Consider the following 18,682-nt stretch of genomic DNA (forward strand, 5'->3'; position numbering starts at 1 on the left):
TGAATGCCCGCCATTTTTGTAAAAGACAAAGTCTGAGATAGCCTCATATCTAAATTTGAATCTTTGTATGTGTAGTATGTGTGGTCCAAATTATATGCTTCTACCATTAAACGCACAATAATTCTTATATTATTATTTGCACGAATCTGCCGCACATAGGTACCTACATGTGAAGATACGTTATGCATTTATTAAATGGTAATTAATGTAACTAAAGAGTTCAAAATATTTTCTAAAAAATATTTTTACGCTCTTTTCAACGCCGGTATTACCTTTTTGAAAAATTAGCATATACAGGATGAAAGAATTGAAAGAGAAACAACATATTTTTACATAAAAAAAAACAGTAAAAACACAAATTCTGGTATACCGATTCTTCCGCTTCAACAGCTCGATATTATTCATCAAAAAAAAGAACCTATATATCAAATTTGGTTGAAATCTGTTATCTCGTTCAAAAGTTATCGTGCTATTAGTCACATATGTATATTCGCCATTTTGAATGCCCGCCATTTTTGTAAAATTAACAAAAACTAATATGGCCTCGTATCTAAATTTGAACCTCTATATGTGTAGTATATGTGGTCTAAATTATATGCTTCTACCATTAAATGCAGAATAATTCTTATAATATTTGCACGAATCTGCCGCATATAGGTACATGTGAAGATACGTTTTGCATTTATTAAATGGTAATTAACGTAACTAAAAATTTCAAAATATTTCCTAAAAAATATTTTTACGCTCTTTTTAATGGCTGTATTAACTTTTTGAAAAATTAATACATACAGGGTGAAAGAATTGAAAAAAAAAACAACATATTTTTACATAAAAACCAGGAAAACACAACTTTTGCTAAACCTATACTTCCGGTTCAAGACCTCGATCTCATACATCAAAAAAAAAACCTATAAACCAAATTTGGTTGAAATCTGACGTTTCGTTCAAAAGTTATCGTGCTATTAGTCACATATGTATAGTCGCCATTTTGAATCCCCGCCATTGTTGTAAAAGGCCTAATCTGAGATGGCCTCTCATCTAAATTTTAACGTTTATATGTGTAGTATATGTTGTCCAAATTATATGCTTCTACCATTAAATGCACAACAATTCTTATATTATTTGCACGAATCTGTCGCACATAGGTTCATAGGTACATGTGAAGATACGTTATGCATTTATTAATTGGTAATTAATATAACTAAAGAGTTCAAATTATTTCTTAAAAAATATATTTACGCTCTTTTAAATGTCGGTATTACTTTTTGAAAAATTAATATATACAGAGTGAAAGAATTGAAAAAATAAACAACATATTTTTACATAAAAAAATCGGGAAAAACACAACTTCTGATAAACTGATTCTTTCGTTTCAAGACCTCGATCTTTTGCGTCAAAAAAAGAACCTATGTACCAAATTTGGTTAAATTCGGACTTTTCGTTCAAAAGTTATCGTGCTATTAGTCACATATGTATAGTCGCCAATTTGAATCCCCGCCATTTTTGTAAAAGGCAAAATCTGAGATGGCCTCTCATCTAAATTTGAACGTTTATATGTGTAGTATATGGTGTCCAAATTATATGCTTCTATCATTAAATGCACAATTCTTATAATATTTGCACGAATCTGCCGAACTATTTCTATTTTGCCTTTAAGAAACATTTGTAGTATTCTATATCGATTTCCTCTCAATATGTCCTAAAGACATTTCAGTGTTTAACAGTCATTAGTAATTCTCTATCTTTGTTTATCCTCCTTAGTACTCTCTCTTCAGTTTTCTTGCTGTCCAAGGTATCTTCAGCATCAGTCTATCAGTTAACATAATTAATCGGACGATAATGAAATCTAAAGAATCTTGGAATCCCAAAAAAATTAACATATATGCTAACAGTAAGTCTAAAATACACCACAGCAATGATCAGATGAAAGTAAACAAAGGCGTAAACAAAGTTAACCACCCTTGTTGGAGCTATATATAAAAAATTTACTTATCCTAAAAGCATAATTTCGGCTTACATCGATTTACATAAAAATTTGGGATTAGGATCATCTCACCCTGTACTTCATATTCTATATCATGCTTAAGGGCGTTGATTATTTTTAGGGGTATAAACTACCCCTTATTGTCAAAAATTATATAAAAACATTGTAAACTTTAATATGGGTAAAATTTGGATTTGGCTGGTTAAATAATTATTGTTTTATACTTTAGGATATAATATCATACTATTTTAACACTTAAAAACCACCCTTAATAACATTAGAGTTTTTATAAGTAGAAATTTTAATAGATCTATACAGAAAAAAAGTAGAATTAAGGAATTACAAAAACATTTATTTACACAAAAATACGAATTTACAAATATGTTCAAATACAAATACAAATAGTTTTTTGTCATCTTCCAGTATACGAACCGGTTGTGTGGTATGATACATACGTTGAAAATTATCCGTAAGAGGACTATCCGAATTTTTCGAAAAAGAAAATGGTTTTATAAACATAGCTCCTTCATTTTTGGAGATAAAAAGTTTTTTCAAAAACGACTTTGTACGATTTTAGAAGAGTTATAAGACTGTGTAAACTAAATTCCGTAAGATCCCTTAGTTTTTAATTAGGGTGGGTTTAAATGGCTCGAATAAGGAGGTGTTTGCTCGTAAATAGAGGTTTTAAACAGCTATATCTCGCTAACAGTTCACTGTAATGAAAATCTATGCACAAGAGAACTTTAGTTATTAAAAAAGCTACAATTTAGTAATCAATCATTTTTTTCCTATCTCCAGTATTTTCGAAGATATTTTGAAGTAAAAGGTGAATCATGGGAAATTCCAAAAAATTAATTTTTTTTAAACTCCAATTTTTCTAAAATTAGGCCTTTTAAATAGGTCAAACTTCTTGAGTGTATTAATAGTATAAATATAAAAGGAATTACAGAAAGGTGCAGACCAATTTTTAATTAGGAGGGTACTTAGAGGGTTGTCTTCACTGATTTTTTCATAGGAAAAAGCAGGTACCGACCTTTTTTTGATCATAAGTCGCTTAATTTTCACGGTAGAAGTTTTATATTATTATTTTTTGAAAGGTCTAACTTTATACTTGAAAAAATATTATTTAAGTTTTCCTCAAAAAATGCAAAGTTTTTCCCTTATTTGGCTTTGAATATTTCAAATTATGCATTTTACGAAAAAAGCTAACTTTTAACATGCTGTATCTTGGTCCGTATTAATCTTAAAGATATTACAGAAAAATAATTTGGTTTGTGTTACTAAAAGATACAATTTTGATATCTGTAAGTTTTTTGATTAAATGCATATTTTTCGAGGTATTCTCAAAAAACCTTCTAAAAAAGTCGATTTTTTCGTCGAAAAGCTGTTACTTTCAAGCGCGAATAACTCGAAAAATATTAGTTTTACGAAGAAAATGTAAAAAACATTTTTTCTTAGAATTACGTTTTACATCGATTTACATGAATAAAATGTAATAAAAAATGCCCGCCCCGAGATGGGGTGGCAACCACCCCCAAGGTTTTAGCGTACAGCGACATGATATAGAAAATTATCCTTGGACTATTCCCTACCTTCTGTGAAAATTTCAAGCAAATCCGTGCTGGATGAAAAAATTGCGAGCCAAAATGCTTCATTTCCTCGACTATTGTTTTCTATACTTCCACAAAATTTATTACAACTATGTGACTACAGCTGTTTCGGCAGCGTGCCTTTCTCAAGTTTTTCGGCACTCTTCCGAAACAGCTGTAGTCACATAGTTGTAATAAATTTTGCGGAAGTATAGAAAAAAAAAACGTTTTCAGTGTTTTATTGTTATATAAAATGAACTTCCATCAAGTAACGGTCGAATCCATCAATTATTCGAACTATGTACGTTGAAACTGTATCAACCTTTAGCTATTTGGGCGTAAAAATATTGAGAACGGGAAAAGACAGAACAGAGGAACTCATTCTGAAGACAAGAAAACATATGGAATAAATAGAAATATGCTGAACAGCAAGAGTCTAATTAAGATAACAAAGATGAACCTATATAAAACTTTCATACGACCTGTTACATAGTATATGGTATGAAAAAAACGACGATTAAAAAGAAAGAACAAGGAAAACAAACGGCGAGATTGAGGAAGAATTAAGGTAGAAAATATAGTCAGATAAGGTAAGTATCTTCGCTTAGAATGGATAGGAGACAGGCCCACACTCAGATATTCTGAGAAGAATAACTAACTGGACCATAGTCCCCTACACCTGGACTATGGCCCAGGTGTACAGGAACACCTAGAAGCAGAGATGGCTGGATGATGTAGAAGAAGACATAAGAGCAATGGATTTTAAAGACTGGAAAGTTCAGAGCAAGCACAGGAGGAAATGGAAAAGAGTGATCTGATGACAGAAGCAAAGAGACACACAAAATGACATAGAGAAATGGTCCCCTCACCCAATAAGATTTTGAACGTCGCCATGGCGTTAGTTATAATCCCTAAGAATTGTAATGCATAGTGAATGAATATACTGTATTAATTAATGTCCCTAATGACAACGTGGTTAATAGACCTGGATCCAGCGTACCAAAAAATAGTTGATTAATAGCAAGCTGAAAATTTGTTAATAGATTAACGGTGTCTAATCGGACAAACTTTGATATATGAGAACCCTGGAACAGGAGAAGTTTTAATTGTGGAACAGGTTAAAAATTTGGAACGTCAGACTACGAAAAGGTTCCATGTATTTTGTCGGACAGAACTTCCAATTGATTTGTTACCATTTCAATAACTCTCATGCAAAAATCAGACTGGTGTTTTTCACTAACTGGGCATTTTAATGAGTGGAACACGAAGAACATGTCAAATGACAGGAATCATGTTGGTTAGTAATAGCAGTCTGATTTTTACATGAGAGTTTAATGAAAGGGTAACGCATCAATTGGATGTTTTGTCCGGCAGAATACATGGGACGTTTTCGTAATCTGACATTCCAAATTTTTAAACTGTTTCACAATTAAAACTTCCCCTGCTCCAGTGTTCCCGTACATCAAAGATTGTCCGACTAGACACCGTTAAGCTATTAACAAATTTTCAGCTTGCTATTAATTAACTTTTTTTGGTACGCGGAATCCAGGTCTATAATTACACTCATTTTTTTTTAGAATGAGAAATATATTTTATCAATTAATGATGTTGGTTTCTGTTTTTCTTCCTGTTTCATTTTTAATGTGCCCATTTTCATATTTCAATTCAATTCAATTTTCCCGTCAACATTTCACTCTTCTCAAATTTATTGATGTTCGAAACACTTTGTCAATTTGAACTATTGAAGCAGTGCAATTTTTCAATAAAGAAATCGATCACTTTCTTGACACAAGTAACCTCAAAAGGCAGTTAATATTTCATCGAGTCGAGAAGGAGGCAACGTTCTTTCGCTGCGTTCAAATTTTTGATTTCGAAATGAATAAATCAGATATGGCACGTCCCTCAGCGTGCATGCATGTGTATACATACTTGTACTTTGTGGATGTACATAGTCCTTGGTCCCACCATTAACAAAAATTATTGCCTCCCTCGTGAGATTTTTTTATTCGGTTATTCATTTTGAGTCGGAGAATTTTTCTATTTCGAAAAATTTTTGGAAGGGGTTTTGTAAATATAGAGTTTTCTAAACTTTGATGAGTCTGACCACTGGTGTACTCTTAAAAACTTCTCGGACAATATTACCAGTTAATTGTAAATATTTGTATCAAATATTCCTGAAAAAACAGGTATCAGGGTATAAATGTATGACTCTAGTTGTCAGATGCATCAAGGTGTAGAAAGCTCTGTATTTACGAACTAAAATTTTTCGAAATAGAAAAGTTGTCTGACTCAAGTGACTCAACATGTATAAGTCTCATGTGGGAGGTAATATAATTTTTTAAATGGTGAGTCCAGGACATAACAGTTCCTGTTCAAATTAAGAGACTCATTAATATTGATTTATATTAATGTTAGTTTTAAATTTGGTTAATTTCTAATCATAAAACAAAACGATTAATCTCTTATTGGAATTTTTTAAGAGGGATATACGTAAATATTTTTCTGTTGAGCAAATTTCTTTTATTTCTGCTGTATTAGATAATTCCCACAAAGACTAATAAAAGCAGTAAAAGCACTCTACAAAAATAACACAGTAGCTATTAAAATGGTCAATCGAATATGCAGTCCATTTAAGACGACAAAGGGACTACTTCAGGGCTGCTCCACATCCCCTACCCTATTCAAAATAATCCTGGTAAAGACCCTGAAACCATGGAAAAGAAAGTGCGAAGGAATGGGTATACCAGTAAGGAATGAGTATCTATATACCCTAAGTTTTGCTGACGGCCAAATAGTGATCGCACAAGATGAAGATGACCTCAGTTTTATGATGAGGAAACTGGAACATGAATATACAAAGAATGGAATGGAAATAAACGTAAAGAAAACTGAATACCTAACAACGGAGAATACAGAAATAAAACAACTGGAAATAGACGAAGGTAAACAAATCAGAGGAACAGATAAGTACAAGTATTTAGGTTTTATAATATCAAACAAAGGAACAACTGAGGAAGATATAAAAAATAGCCTAGGACAAACAAGAGACTGCATACGAAAATTGAACCCGATACTGTGGGATAAGAACATCAGCATAAAAACAAAAAGAAGAATATATAATACCATGACAAGAAGTATCCTCACTTATGGGTGTGAAAATTGGACAATAAATAAGAAAACCAAAAATAAAATAAGAGCAACAGAGATGGAATTCCTAAGGAGAAGCTGCAGAGTAACAAGGAGAGATAGAATAAATAACATAGAGATTAAGAGAAGAATGGGAGTGAACTCAGACATAATAGACTACATCGAACAGAAGAGATTAACCTGGTACGGACATGTCGCATCAGAAGAATAGTTTAATAAATCAAAATTTTTTCGATCCTAACTTTTCTACAGTAACGGGTAGTATATCTAATGCTCTATCTCTGAAGAAACCCGTAGTAATTTTAGTTCGATAATTATTGCCTAGATGGCGAAAGAATCACTATTCTTCGGAACAGGTTCATCGGCGTTTTCCGAAGAAAACAGTAATAAAACGCAGTTATCGTGATATCATTGTGGCACTCCGCTGTATTTCCGATCAAAAGTGTAATAAGTGTAGTTATTACTTAGTACATATTGTAAACTTTAGTTTCGTATTCTCCCGTGTTACTTATAAGTACATATTGTAAACTTTAGTTTCGTGTTCTCCCGGTAAAAGTGTAACATTTTGAGTTGCTACTCTTATTATCGGAATATTTGCCAATATTTCCACTTTACATCCGACGAAAAGTGTAATATTTGTAATTATTGCTGTTTAGTTTGGAAGAGCATATACTTTTGTTTCGTGTTTTCCGAGCAAGAGCGTAATATTTCGAGTTGTTACTCTGATCATCGGAATATCTTTCAGTTTTATCACTTCACTTCCGCCGAAAAGTGTGGTATTTTCAGATAATACTATTTTCTTCGGTAAGTTCTGACAAATATATTTATTGTGTGTATTAGAATAATGTAATAATAGTCTCGTTCACGGGAAAATCCGGGACTAATCGAGATTGTACCGCGAATAAGGCTATTATTTGTATCTGTAGATGTAATTTTTGAGGCTTTAGGATCAATGTATGATTTGTTTTTAGAACATTCATCGGACGGGCCTCAAAATATTACACACAAGAATAAAAGACTAAAAAATCACTAGAATTTCACTAGATTCAAAAAAATAAATCTCTATACACTAACATAACAAATATTATTATAGCTTTCCAATATTTTCAGGGGATTTTCCTAATATTTGATTTATTCAGGTTCAAAAGTAAAATACCTTAAATAATTATGCCGAAGTAATCATTCCAAAATAATATTTACAAAAAGTTTTAGTCATCTGATTCAAATAGATACGACAACCGTCAACCCTGTGATCTTTTTAGTCAGCTAATGGATTATGTGTATGTTATGATATGATATTTGATTAGGTATCAAAGTACGATTAATTACAAATTTCTGGGGATTTTTCTTTCAATGCACAGCAATTATTAAACACTACAGGGACGTATCAAATGAATTACAAACTTATTAAAAATACATACTACTGAAAATAAATTTTTTTTGTAATATTCCAAGTATTGCCAAGTGTTCTATGATTAATTATGATGAAATATCCAAGAATAATTTAGTAGGCGATATTTTCAATTTATACTGTTTTTACATGCTGCTAAAAACCGTTTTATAATAAAAATCATTATTCAAATATGTTGTATCTTTAAATTCTTTGATATAAATTGTAACTATTTTTCGAAGAAAACTGTTACATATCAATTTTTTTTAAAATGATTCATTATCTCAAAACCGTTTTGTTTCATAAAGATATTTAGGCATATTAAGAAATAATAATTTATTTACTATTTTTAATGCTATTTGCAAATATATAAATTCACTTACGGGGTCTTCTATTCGCATTTTAAAAATGACAAAAATTGTTTTTGCTCTCCTGAAAAATTTTGTTATTTTTACTTATTACACTTTTCTTAGGAACGTGCGATGTCAGAAGAGCAGACCAAAATCGGTGGATAAACCGAATAACAGAGTGGAGCCCGATAGGAAAAAGGAAGAGAGGCAGACCCCGAAGATCCTTCAGAGATGAAGTAGACGAAGCAGTGGAGAGAAGAAATCTACAGGAAGGGGACTGGCAAGACAGAAAGAGCTGGAGAGAACGGTTGAGTGAAGGAATACAGTGAAAACTGTGGAAATCCTTAGTATATATACATAGATAATACCATATATAGAGAGAGAGAGAGAGAAAATTTATTGTTTCTAAAAATGAGTTAACATTTATAAAACACGCGGTATAGTACAAACACAGTACAAGATACATTAAATACTAACTATAAAACTTCCATAATAAAAAAAAATAAAAAAAGCCATCAATTAGCGCAACTGTCCTCAAAAAATTCCTCGATACTATAGTAACACTTAGATAATAAAAACTTCTTGATTGCTCTTCGGAATACAAAAATATTGCTTGAGGATCTTATGTTGAGTGGTAGGTGATTAAACACTTTCTTTCCAGTGTAAATAAATGATTTTTTAATTAGTGTAGAAGAGGGAATTGGAAGTGGAATAACGTAAGTTAGACGAGTGTTATAAAGGGAATCTGTCCGAATATCCTCTTTATGTTTCTTAAAAATTAAGCATGCTAATTCAACGATATATATGCAGGGAAGTGTCAAGATACCATGTTTCCGGAACAGAGGCCTGCATGATGTACCAAACTTGACCCTGCATAAATATCTAAGTGCTCTCTTTTGTAGCATAAAGATTCTACTGAAATGATGAAGAGAACAGCTACCCCAAAAGGCAATACCGTATCTCAAATTAGATTCAATCAGGGCCACATAAACACTTTTTGCAATCTTGAAATCCAAATGGTGTGCAACTGATTTGACAGCAAAGCAACCCGATGATATCTTTTTGCTTAAATATACAGTGTGTTGCTCAAACTTAAGTTTATTGTCAATATAGAGACCTAAAAATTTGTTAACAGTATCAGAACAAATGCCTTCATTACCCAGAGTAATATTGTTTAGATCATTCTTAAAAGAAATTAATTTGGTTTTTGAAAAATTAAATGTCAAATGATTAGCTTTGCACCACTCTAAGATTTTTAGCATATCACTACTAATAATCTTGTTCAGTACCTTAGAGTCCTTGTTTTGCCATAAAATTGTGGTATCGTCTGCAAATATAGTAAACTGGCCATTAATATCGAGGTTAATTATGTCATTAAAATAGATCAAGAAAAAGATAGGAACCAAGACAGAGCCTTGAGGTACGCCACAATTAATAAAGATATTACTAGAATAGCGCTCATTGATTGATACAGACTGGCATCTGTCTTCCAAGTATGAACTGAACCACTTTAGAGTAGTGCCTCTAAAACCATATCTTTCCAGTTTATTTAAAAGTATTTTGTGATTGACACAGTCAAAGGCTTTAGATAGATCACAGAAAACTGCAGCAGCAACGTAATCGTTATTTAAGTCTAAGTATAGCTTTTCCATGAATTCGAAGATGGCATCATATGTACTTTTTAATGACTGGAAACCGAATTGGCAAGAAGAAAGTAAATAGTGTTTTTGTAAGAACGTCATCATTCGGATTTTGACCAATTTTTCTACAATCTTTGAAAGCGATGGTAACAAAGAGATAGGACGATAATTAGCAGGTAAATCGTGGTCACCACCTTTATATAAAGGAATAACCTTAGCACATTTTAAACAATCGCTAAAGTGACCTGTTGAAAAAGATGTGTTAATTGCGTCCGCTAAAATTTTCAGAACATGATCAGGAAGATGGGATAATACTTTAGATGGGATATCATCCCAACCTGCAGCCATAGGAGTTTTAATGCTTTGTATAATATTTTTTATTTCATCCGAATTAGTGGGAAGAAAATAAAAAGAATTTGTAATGTTTACTCCATTTAAAAAATGCATTGGATTAGAAGAAGAATCAATTTTTCCAGCGAGTTCTGGACCTACTGAGCAGTAATATTCATTCAGCTCACCAGAGTCCAAGACTACATCAGTAGTTTGGGGAACTTTAGCTCTAATATTATTAACTATACGCCAAGATTCCTTTTGTTTATTATTGGCATTATCCATTCTAGATTTAAAAGATATACATTTTGCTAATTTAGTAACCTTCCTATATATGGACCTATATTTATAGAAATATATCAAAAATTTATCATTGCATATTATATGTTTTTTAATGTAGTTTAACGATCTTAAGTTTTTGCAAGAAATTCTAATTCCTTTAGTAACCCAAGTTTTCTTATTTTTCTTTTTAAGAATTCTTTTTTGAAATGCCAAATTGAAAATCTTCATGAGAGTGTGATGAAATTGATGTCAGAGATATGTCAAAAATATAGTCAGAGATAAGTCAGTAATAAAATGTCCATTAGTAAAAAACGTCCTATTGTGACGATTTGGAAGTGTGGAAGAAGGTCTGCAGTCACCCCCAGAGGGCAACGAATTTTAAAGACATTGGCTATAAAACAGAACAACCACCCATAGCGATATAAGTAATAAATTGGAAGATACAGGGTGTTCAGTATCACTGGCCACTGTACGTTAAAATTTGCAGAGTATGTGGTTCAAAGCTCGGAATCGTGTTAAGAAACCAAACTAACACCAAAACTCCGCAAAAACGCTTAGAGGGTTCGGTATTACGTTAAGGATTATAAATCACAAATTTTGAGAGAACATTCGCTATTTCACGTAGAGTTGATTTCAGTCTTTAGTTTTTATCTTTTTCTATTACATTTTTCTACTTCGCAAAGCTCGCCTTAACACGCTCCGTTGGAATCCTTCTTAACGTTGTTCGTTCACTGCGTTCAAATTTTTGATTCCGAAATGAATAAATCAGATATGGCACGTCCCTCAGCGTGCATGTATGTGTATACTTGTACTTTGTGACAGATTCACGCTCTACTGATATACTTTACGCTCTGGCGGTGTAGAACAGCCGAACTATATGGGAAACAACGAACGGTCGATATAAATGTGTATGGGAAATAAACATCTACCAAAGTTAATTAAATATATCTATTCATATCTGTCTAAACCGAGTTAGGAATAGATGGAAATTTAGGACGATGCATTGGTGGAACGACTTAATGTACAGGATTGTTCTCGCTACGAATATTGCTTAGTCACTGAAAACCATGGCAGTACCAATATTAAATATTATCGTATAAAATATTGTTTTCAATCTAATAGCACATAAAGTAACATTAAAAATATTACTCTACCTACATCCCAACAGATTGAAAACGTATGGTGTACAGTGAATTCTTGACGAATTTTTGAGAACTCCTAAATAGAGATGTCGTTTGGTCTTCGTCTTTATTTGCTCTGAGGCCGGTGCCTGGTGTTTGGGAAGTCTTTATTTAAAAACATGTCTTGTAGGTACACACGAACACTAAAGACTGTTTTATATATTTACAATCTTGGCAATGTTGTCAAAGGTGGAGTTATGTATCTATTATTAAGTGACAATAGTAGCGCGTCATCAATATAACTTCGGGAGATCATTCTCTTTTTCGAAAGTTCTGCGAAAGTTTGGCAAAAATGGGAATATTTGACATTATCTAAGATCAACAATTGTGACAATTTACTCATAGGCGCGCTAAATGGAAGCAATAGACAACAATTTTATTAGGTATTAGTAAATAAATATTTACAGAAATAAACCAAAATAGGTGAACATTTTATTAAACGCGTAAGAAAAATTGAAATTTTAAGCTACTGATGACATTTCTAGAATAAAAATCCTCCTAAAACCCAATATACTCGCATTATAATTCTAAATATTTTTACGTAAAATATACTAACCTATAAAACTCACAATTGAAAATAATCTATTTTTTCAAATAGTTCAACAACTTAATTCTATTACTGGCTGCGCAACTTGAGAGAATGGTACGTATGTACATCAAATGAACTTTTCAGAGCAACCGTCTCTAAAGTTCGAATAGCTATGATGACTGCCGACCTCCGTCGCGGAGATGACACTTAAAGAAGAAGAATTCTATTAAACAAAAATATAATAGACATATTAATTATAAATAAACACTACTTCCCTATGAATTAACACTAACGAATTCTTAAAATAATACATTACATCACTGAACAGATATCGATACAGATAACAGAACAGATAAGAGAATCGTGCTATTACCATAGATATAATAACTAGTAGATTAGGCAAGGTATGGCCTGTTCTGTGCATCGAGGTGTAACGCCAATATTAACGATTGAGTGGTCCACCCATTTTTATCTGTCACATGCGGTGGATCGCTTGGTTAAAAGAGATAGATAGACTACCGATCGACTGCTTCTGCGTTACGCCTTTTTGTTCAGTATGCCTTGTCTACCCGTAATATGTCTATGGCTATTACACTTAGAATTCTGACGCAGATTTCTCAAAATGACAGTGACTATTTCTCTATATTGCCTAATCAGTAGAGTCCGGATTTCTAAGCATAATGCTTACGGTAAATAATACAAGCAAGACTATTTTCTTTTTAAATATGAACGAAATATGCAAAATTAAGTCATTTTGACAGCCCTTTTTTATGCTTTTTTGCTTTTTTTTAATTATTACGCTTTTTTTAAATTATTGTGCTTATCTGGTACATTTTTATATACTATTATCATTTTTTGCATTTGCGAACAGAAGAAATTTAATTTTGATCTATGTAGTGCAATTTTGGACTCTGATCTCCCTTTAAATAAATTGCAAAATGAAAGTTTTAAATAATTTTTGGAAAGGTACCTACTATTGAAGACATGTGCCGGATGAAAATACTCTGCGAAAAAATATGTTAATTGCATTTAAAATAAAACCAGAAAAAAAGTAAAAACACTAGTGGGAAACAATTACATCTGGTTTGCTGTGGACGAGGCTACATATATTTGTGAAAGATACGTCGCTAATTACTTCATAGGCGTACTTCACGAAGCAATCTTGATGAAGGGTTATTTAGTGTGCTCAAAAGAACTAGAAGCAATAAATAACAATACAGTTCCAAGATTCGTAAATGACGCTTTAGCAAATTTTTGTCTTCCCGAGGCTATGCCCACCAACAAAATAGTATTAATGCTTTTCGACTCATCAAATATCAATATGATCAAAACGGCATCAAATCTTAAAGTGTTTTATCCAAATTTAAATCACTGTACGTGTCTAGAACACGGCCTGAATCGCGTTGCTGAGATTATACGGCTGCAATTTCCACTTGTTAATGAGTTGATAAAAAATGGAAAAAAAATTCAATAAAGCTCCTTTAAGGGTGCAACTTTTTAGAGACAGATTCCCTATTATTCCATTACGACCGAAACCAGTGTTAACTCGGTGGGGTAAATGGTTAGATGCAGCTCTATACTACGCCGAATATTTCGAAAATTTTAAAAACTTCGTATTGGAACTTAAAGAGACTGCTAGGAAATCGATTATATAGCAACTTTTGTTCTGTGAGTGAAACAATAAAATATTTGGAGAAACAGCAAATGCCATTAGTTGAGTCGATCCAAAAAATAAACAGTTTTGAAAAAAAAGATGGAAGGTATCCCTGGAAAAACTGGTCAGATAGTATTAACAAAATTTAAAGATGTATTAACAAAAAACTAAGGATTTCAAAAGATGAAGAAAATGTTTTCAGTTTTAAATTGAGAATACGTTGAAGATATAAACATGGATCCGGCAGTAGTGGCAAAGTAAAACTATGCACCGATAACCAATGTGGACGTTGAAAGAAGCTTTTAGATATACAAAAATGTTTTGATTGATAGGTGCCGAAACTTTACGATAGAACTTTTAAATGAGTAATTAGTTATTTCATGCTTTAAACAAAGATGATATATTTTCCTTCATCTAAAACGTGTCGATAAAAATTAAGTTAAAGCATTTTTGTTTGTTATCTATTTTATTATTAAATTTATAATAGGTCTTTACTAGTTCTTAAGCTAAGCCTAGAGATAATTATATATATTTTCTTAAAAAAAAAGGTTTGTCAAAATTTATATGCTTATTTTCATGCTTTTTTTATAATAAAATGCTTTTTTTCGTAAAATTGTTATGCTTTTTAAGCGCTTTTTTGCGTTTCTGTATGCTTTTAAATCCGAACTCTACTAATCATTTATTAGTTGTTATAGGTTCGATTTCTTCTTTCTTCTTAGAAATAAAAAATTTTAGTAGCTCCAATGTGACACAAAATCTGGGCATGTAATAAAAAATTTATTTGAAGATAGTGTATTTTTTTGTTCTTCTTAATGGCGGTACAGGCTCGTTTTTTTAATATCGTATTTAATTATAGAGTAATTTCCACATACTAACATATTTCTCAAATTGGGCTCTGTACCACCATTCTTTACTATATTACGAATATGTGTGCCAATATCTCGAAAAAAATATTCAAAATTAAAGCCGCAATCTTGGAACGCGTTTTCCGTTTTGATGACGCGCTACTGTAGCCTCTTAAATTAAAAATATTTATGAATAATTTTAAATGTGCGAATAAAGTTATTCGAACAGCAATGAATAGTGATTCATACCATCTGCAGACAGCTGAATTAACAATTATTATTAAATTAATTTTTATAAGTCTTAAGAACTTTGAGAAAAAAATATATATATATATATCCCGTTCACAGCGTAATACGCCTTTGGGTTCCCGTTCGCCAAGCCTGTCTATTCTGCCAGTCTTCTTCAGATAGATTTCTTGCTGACATTGCTTTTGAGATTCCTTGGATCCATGTTGTTGGTGGTCGTCCTCGTTTTCTTTTCTCTGGTGGTACCCATTCTAATATCTTTTTGGGTAGTCTTTCTTCCCCCATACGTCTAACATGTCCGTACCATATTAGTTGTTGTTTTTCGATGTCTTCTATAATTGATCTTTGTACTTTCATTTGTCTCCTGATGTCCTCATTTTTCACATGTTCTAATCTAGACTTTCCCGCTGCTCTCCTCCAAAAATCCATTTCAACTGCCAATAGGTTACCTTTAAGTTTTTGTGATAACTGCCACACTTCTGAGCCATAGACGATTACTGGTTTTAATATGGTATTATATATTCGTTTTTTCGTTTCCGGTCTTATATTTTTTTGCCATAATACTGAATTCAACGCACCTATAACTTGTTTTCCTTTGGTTATTCTGTCTTTTATGGCTTCATCACTTCGTCCTGTCTTTGTCAGTTTTACCCCCAAATATGTACATTGGTCACATTTCTTAATAGTTTCATTTTCTAAGTCGAGGTCATCTGGATTATTTTCTCGATATTTCGAGAAAAAAATAAAGTTAAATAAAATTAAGTTGCCTCCGAATGTTCATCCGGGTCGCAAAAATGTCTCTTGACTACAAAACGCGACCGTAATAATAATTTAATTTATATCCAATTTGTGTATATCCAGTTTTCCAATAGAAGAGACCTTCTAAAGTCGCTGCTATCTCCCTCTTTCTTGGATTTATTAGTCTGCTATAAAATTGAATAAAGAGAGCTGGATAATTAGTAAGTTGAGTGAGCTCGGCAAGACCTTTTCGGGACGCGCGTATAATTAGAACATGGTCTATAAATTAAGCAAAGAAGCTGCGGAATTACAATCGGAACATGTACAGAATTCTGTCAGTCTGATAGCAGACGGGGAGAACAAGGAGCAGGATTGTAATTAGGCGGTGTTAGATGACAACTTCAGGTAGCTAAGACTGAAATTTAATATTATATTACAAAAATACAAAGTTATACTCAACAAAATTTACTACTTATAAGTAAAAGCATCTATCTAAGATGCTTTGATTATAAAAAACACACATGTACTAGTATTGGATCTATAATGATATCAGTCTGGTAGAAGCAATAGCTTTAAACTTTTGTTTTGAATGTCAAACTCTGGGGAACTCCTCAAAAAACTGATGGAAACCAGGTGAAATCCGTTTAATAGTGTGATACCAAACCTAGCTCCAAGCTTATGCAGATGATAAGGATAAACTTGCCGGATTATTAGGTACTTGGAAGACGCCTATATATAGCTCTGGTATGCCATGTTTATGTTAGGAAGACGGGACAAAGAGTTTCCAGAGATAAAAGCAAGTTCAGGCTCATGTTAAGGGGAAGATCAAAACCAGGATGAGAGTGTCTAATCGAAGCTATTTTAGTCTACTGTATTTTTTCTTAAGTCCATAGTTGTTAGTAGGATCCGTCGTGATCCGTCGTGATCCAAGCGTGATCCGTCCAGTAGTAAGTGGTAATGAAAGGGGGACATTGACTTTGTTCAACAAGGATAAAAAAACGATAAAGGTAAAAGAAAAAAATCTATCCGCAAGATAGATAGGTGAAGTCTGGAGAGTAAACGAAAAACCAGAAACTGCAGCTGCTGTTTGAAAAATCACACTTGGTGACTGGTATAGAGAAAGGGATGAGATCACGTACAAATAACAGAGAAAAGAAAAAGTATTAAGAAATGTTTCTTTGTGGCCTGACAGGAAGAAACGGAACAAGTTATTAAACATAATATGTGAAAAATATCTGAGTTACTTAGCCAGACATGTGGCGGCGGATTTTGGATTGAGGCTAACAGATACTGCTTTAAATACCAGTATGATAGCCAGCACAGAGATTACAGATGCTGTAGAAAGAATAGCGTATATGGAGAGACACAAGGCCAAACATGTGACGAAAATTTATCAAGCAAGGTAGATTCAGCTATTTTAGTAATAAAAAGGTGAGAATAGACCTCGGAGAGCAGGTAAGGGAAATAATTTCTTGGTCAAACCTTTTTGCTGAGATTCAGCTAAACTGTTTAATTCAAATCTAATGTCATTATGTGAAACTGATTTAGATGGAGCTGTTTTAAAGTAATAATTAAATTTGGCTGTGATGCTTCGAGCTCTCATCGAGAAACTCATCTCACCGAATAGCTACATTATGATAGGATATGTTGACCTGCTTTTATGTAATCTACTGCAAGTAGATTCCTTGGGCCCAACAACGAGAACGACGCCACCTTTTACTGACAATGGAAGAGTTGTGGCAAAATTTAAAAATTTTCTGATTATATGCACGTGTGCTGACCCTTTTTTCCTTTTCAGGTCTGCACTTGACAGTTTCAAAAATGTTAAAAATAATAAGCATATTATATTATAAAAGATAATTTTCTTGCACATACTACATGCTAAATTTGTCTTTCGAGAGGTTGGCTCTCGTACTATTGGTATTAACTTGTATAATATCAAACTAGTTGTTTTTCTATTTATATTTCGAATTGTTGTGACTATGCTAAAATATTCTATTAAGTGCATTATTTAAAGTTTTAGAAAATATTCCTTCCTCAGCAAGTTCAACAATACTCAGTTTCATTTTTTAAATTTTATTTTTAGATTTCGTAAAATCCTCAGCCGATTTTATTTGAAACCTTTCTGATTTATGACATGTAATGTAATGTGTGACATAGTTAAAATATCTTTGCTTTTCTCTCGATTATTAGCACATTTATAAAAATTTTATTTGAAATTATTTCATTTATTTGTTGTTCTGCCAATTTAGCCTTGTTTATTTTATGTTTGTCGGGTAATAATTCAGTATTGTTAACGGTTACAATAATTTTCCCTTGAAAAATAATAAAGAGAGTTACAACAAACCAGAGTTACACGGCACACTACACTAAGGTGGCTATAATGTATTGCTGCAGAAAGAAATGGTCAATCAAATGAACGTATAAAAAATATTTAAACACTTAAAATATTAAAAAAAAAATGAGTTACTTACTCATTTTCTCTCATCTCCGTTTACAATAAAAAACACCATACAGCCAATCACTCTGGTCTGTCATATAGGTATATCACTTTCCTTACTTAGTAACATTCTGTCACTTCTTTCTTTTTAGATTCTTAGACTTTACTTAACAATAGGATACTGCACACCTACATCCATTATGATCCATTCAGTCAAACTTCTTTCAGACTATAACATTTAAGTTTTAATGCATTCACTATTCTTTTTCTTTCATCTATCTTTTCATTTCCAATCATATCAGGTAACTTCCAATATCCATTTATCCCAATTTAAAAT

The 18,682-nt window shown here is 32.3% G+C and overlaps 1 protein-coding gene across 1 annotated transcript in view; it reads left to right on the top strand.

Moving 5' to 3' along the window:
* LOC126881745 (uncharacterized) overlaps window positions 1-17,311 on the top strand; it is a 106,557-nt gene extending 89,246 nt beyond the window's left edge. Inside the window, exon 3 of the mRNA XM_050646216.1 lies at window positions 17,098-17,311. Coding sequence (XP_050502173.1) covers window positions 17,098-17,311 — 214 coding nt within the window. The remainder of the gene's footprint in view (window positions 1-17,097) is intronic.
* Window positions 17,312-18,682: the final 1,371 nt, after the last annotated feature.

The sequence above is a fragment of the Diabrotica virgifera genome, chromosome 3 (assembly GCF_917563875.1).
Source record: "Diabrotica virgifera virgifera chromosome 3, PGI_DIABVI_V3a".
NCBI classification, from domain to species: Eukaryota; Metazoa; Arthropoda; class Insecta; order Coleoptera; family Chrysomelidae; genus Diabrotica; species Diabrotica virgifera.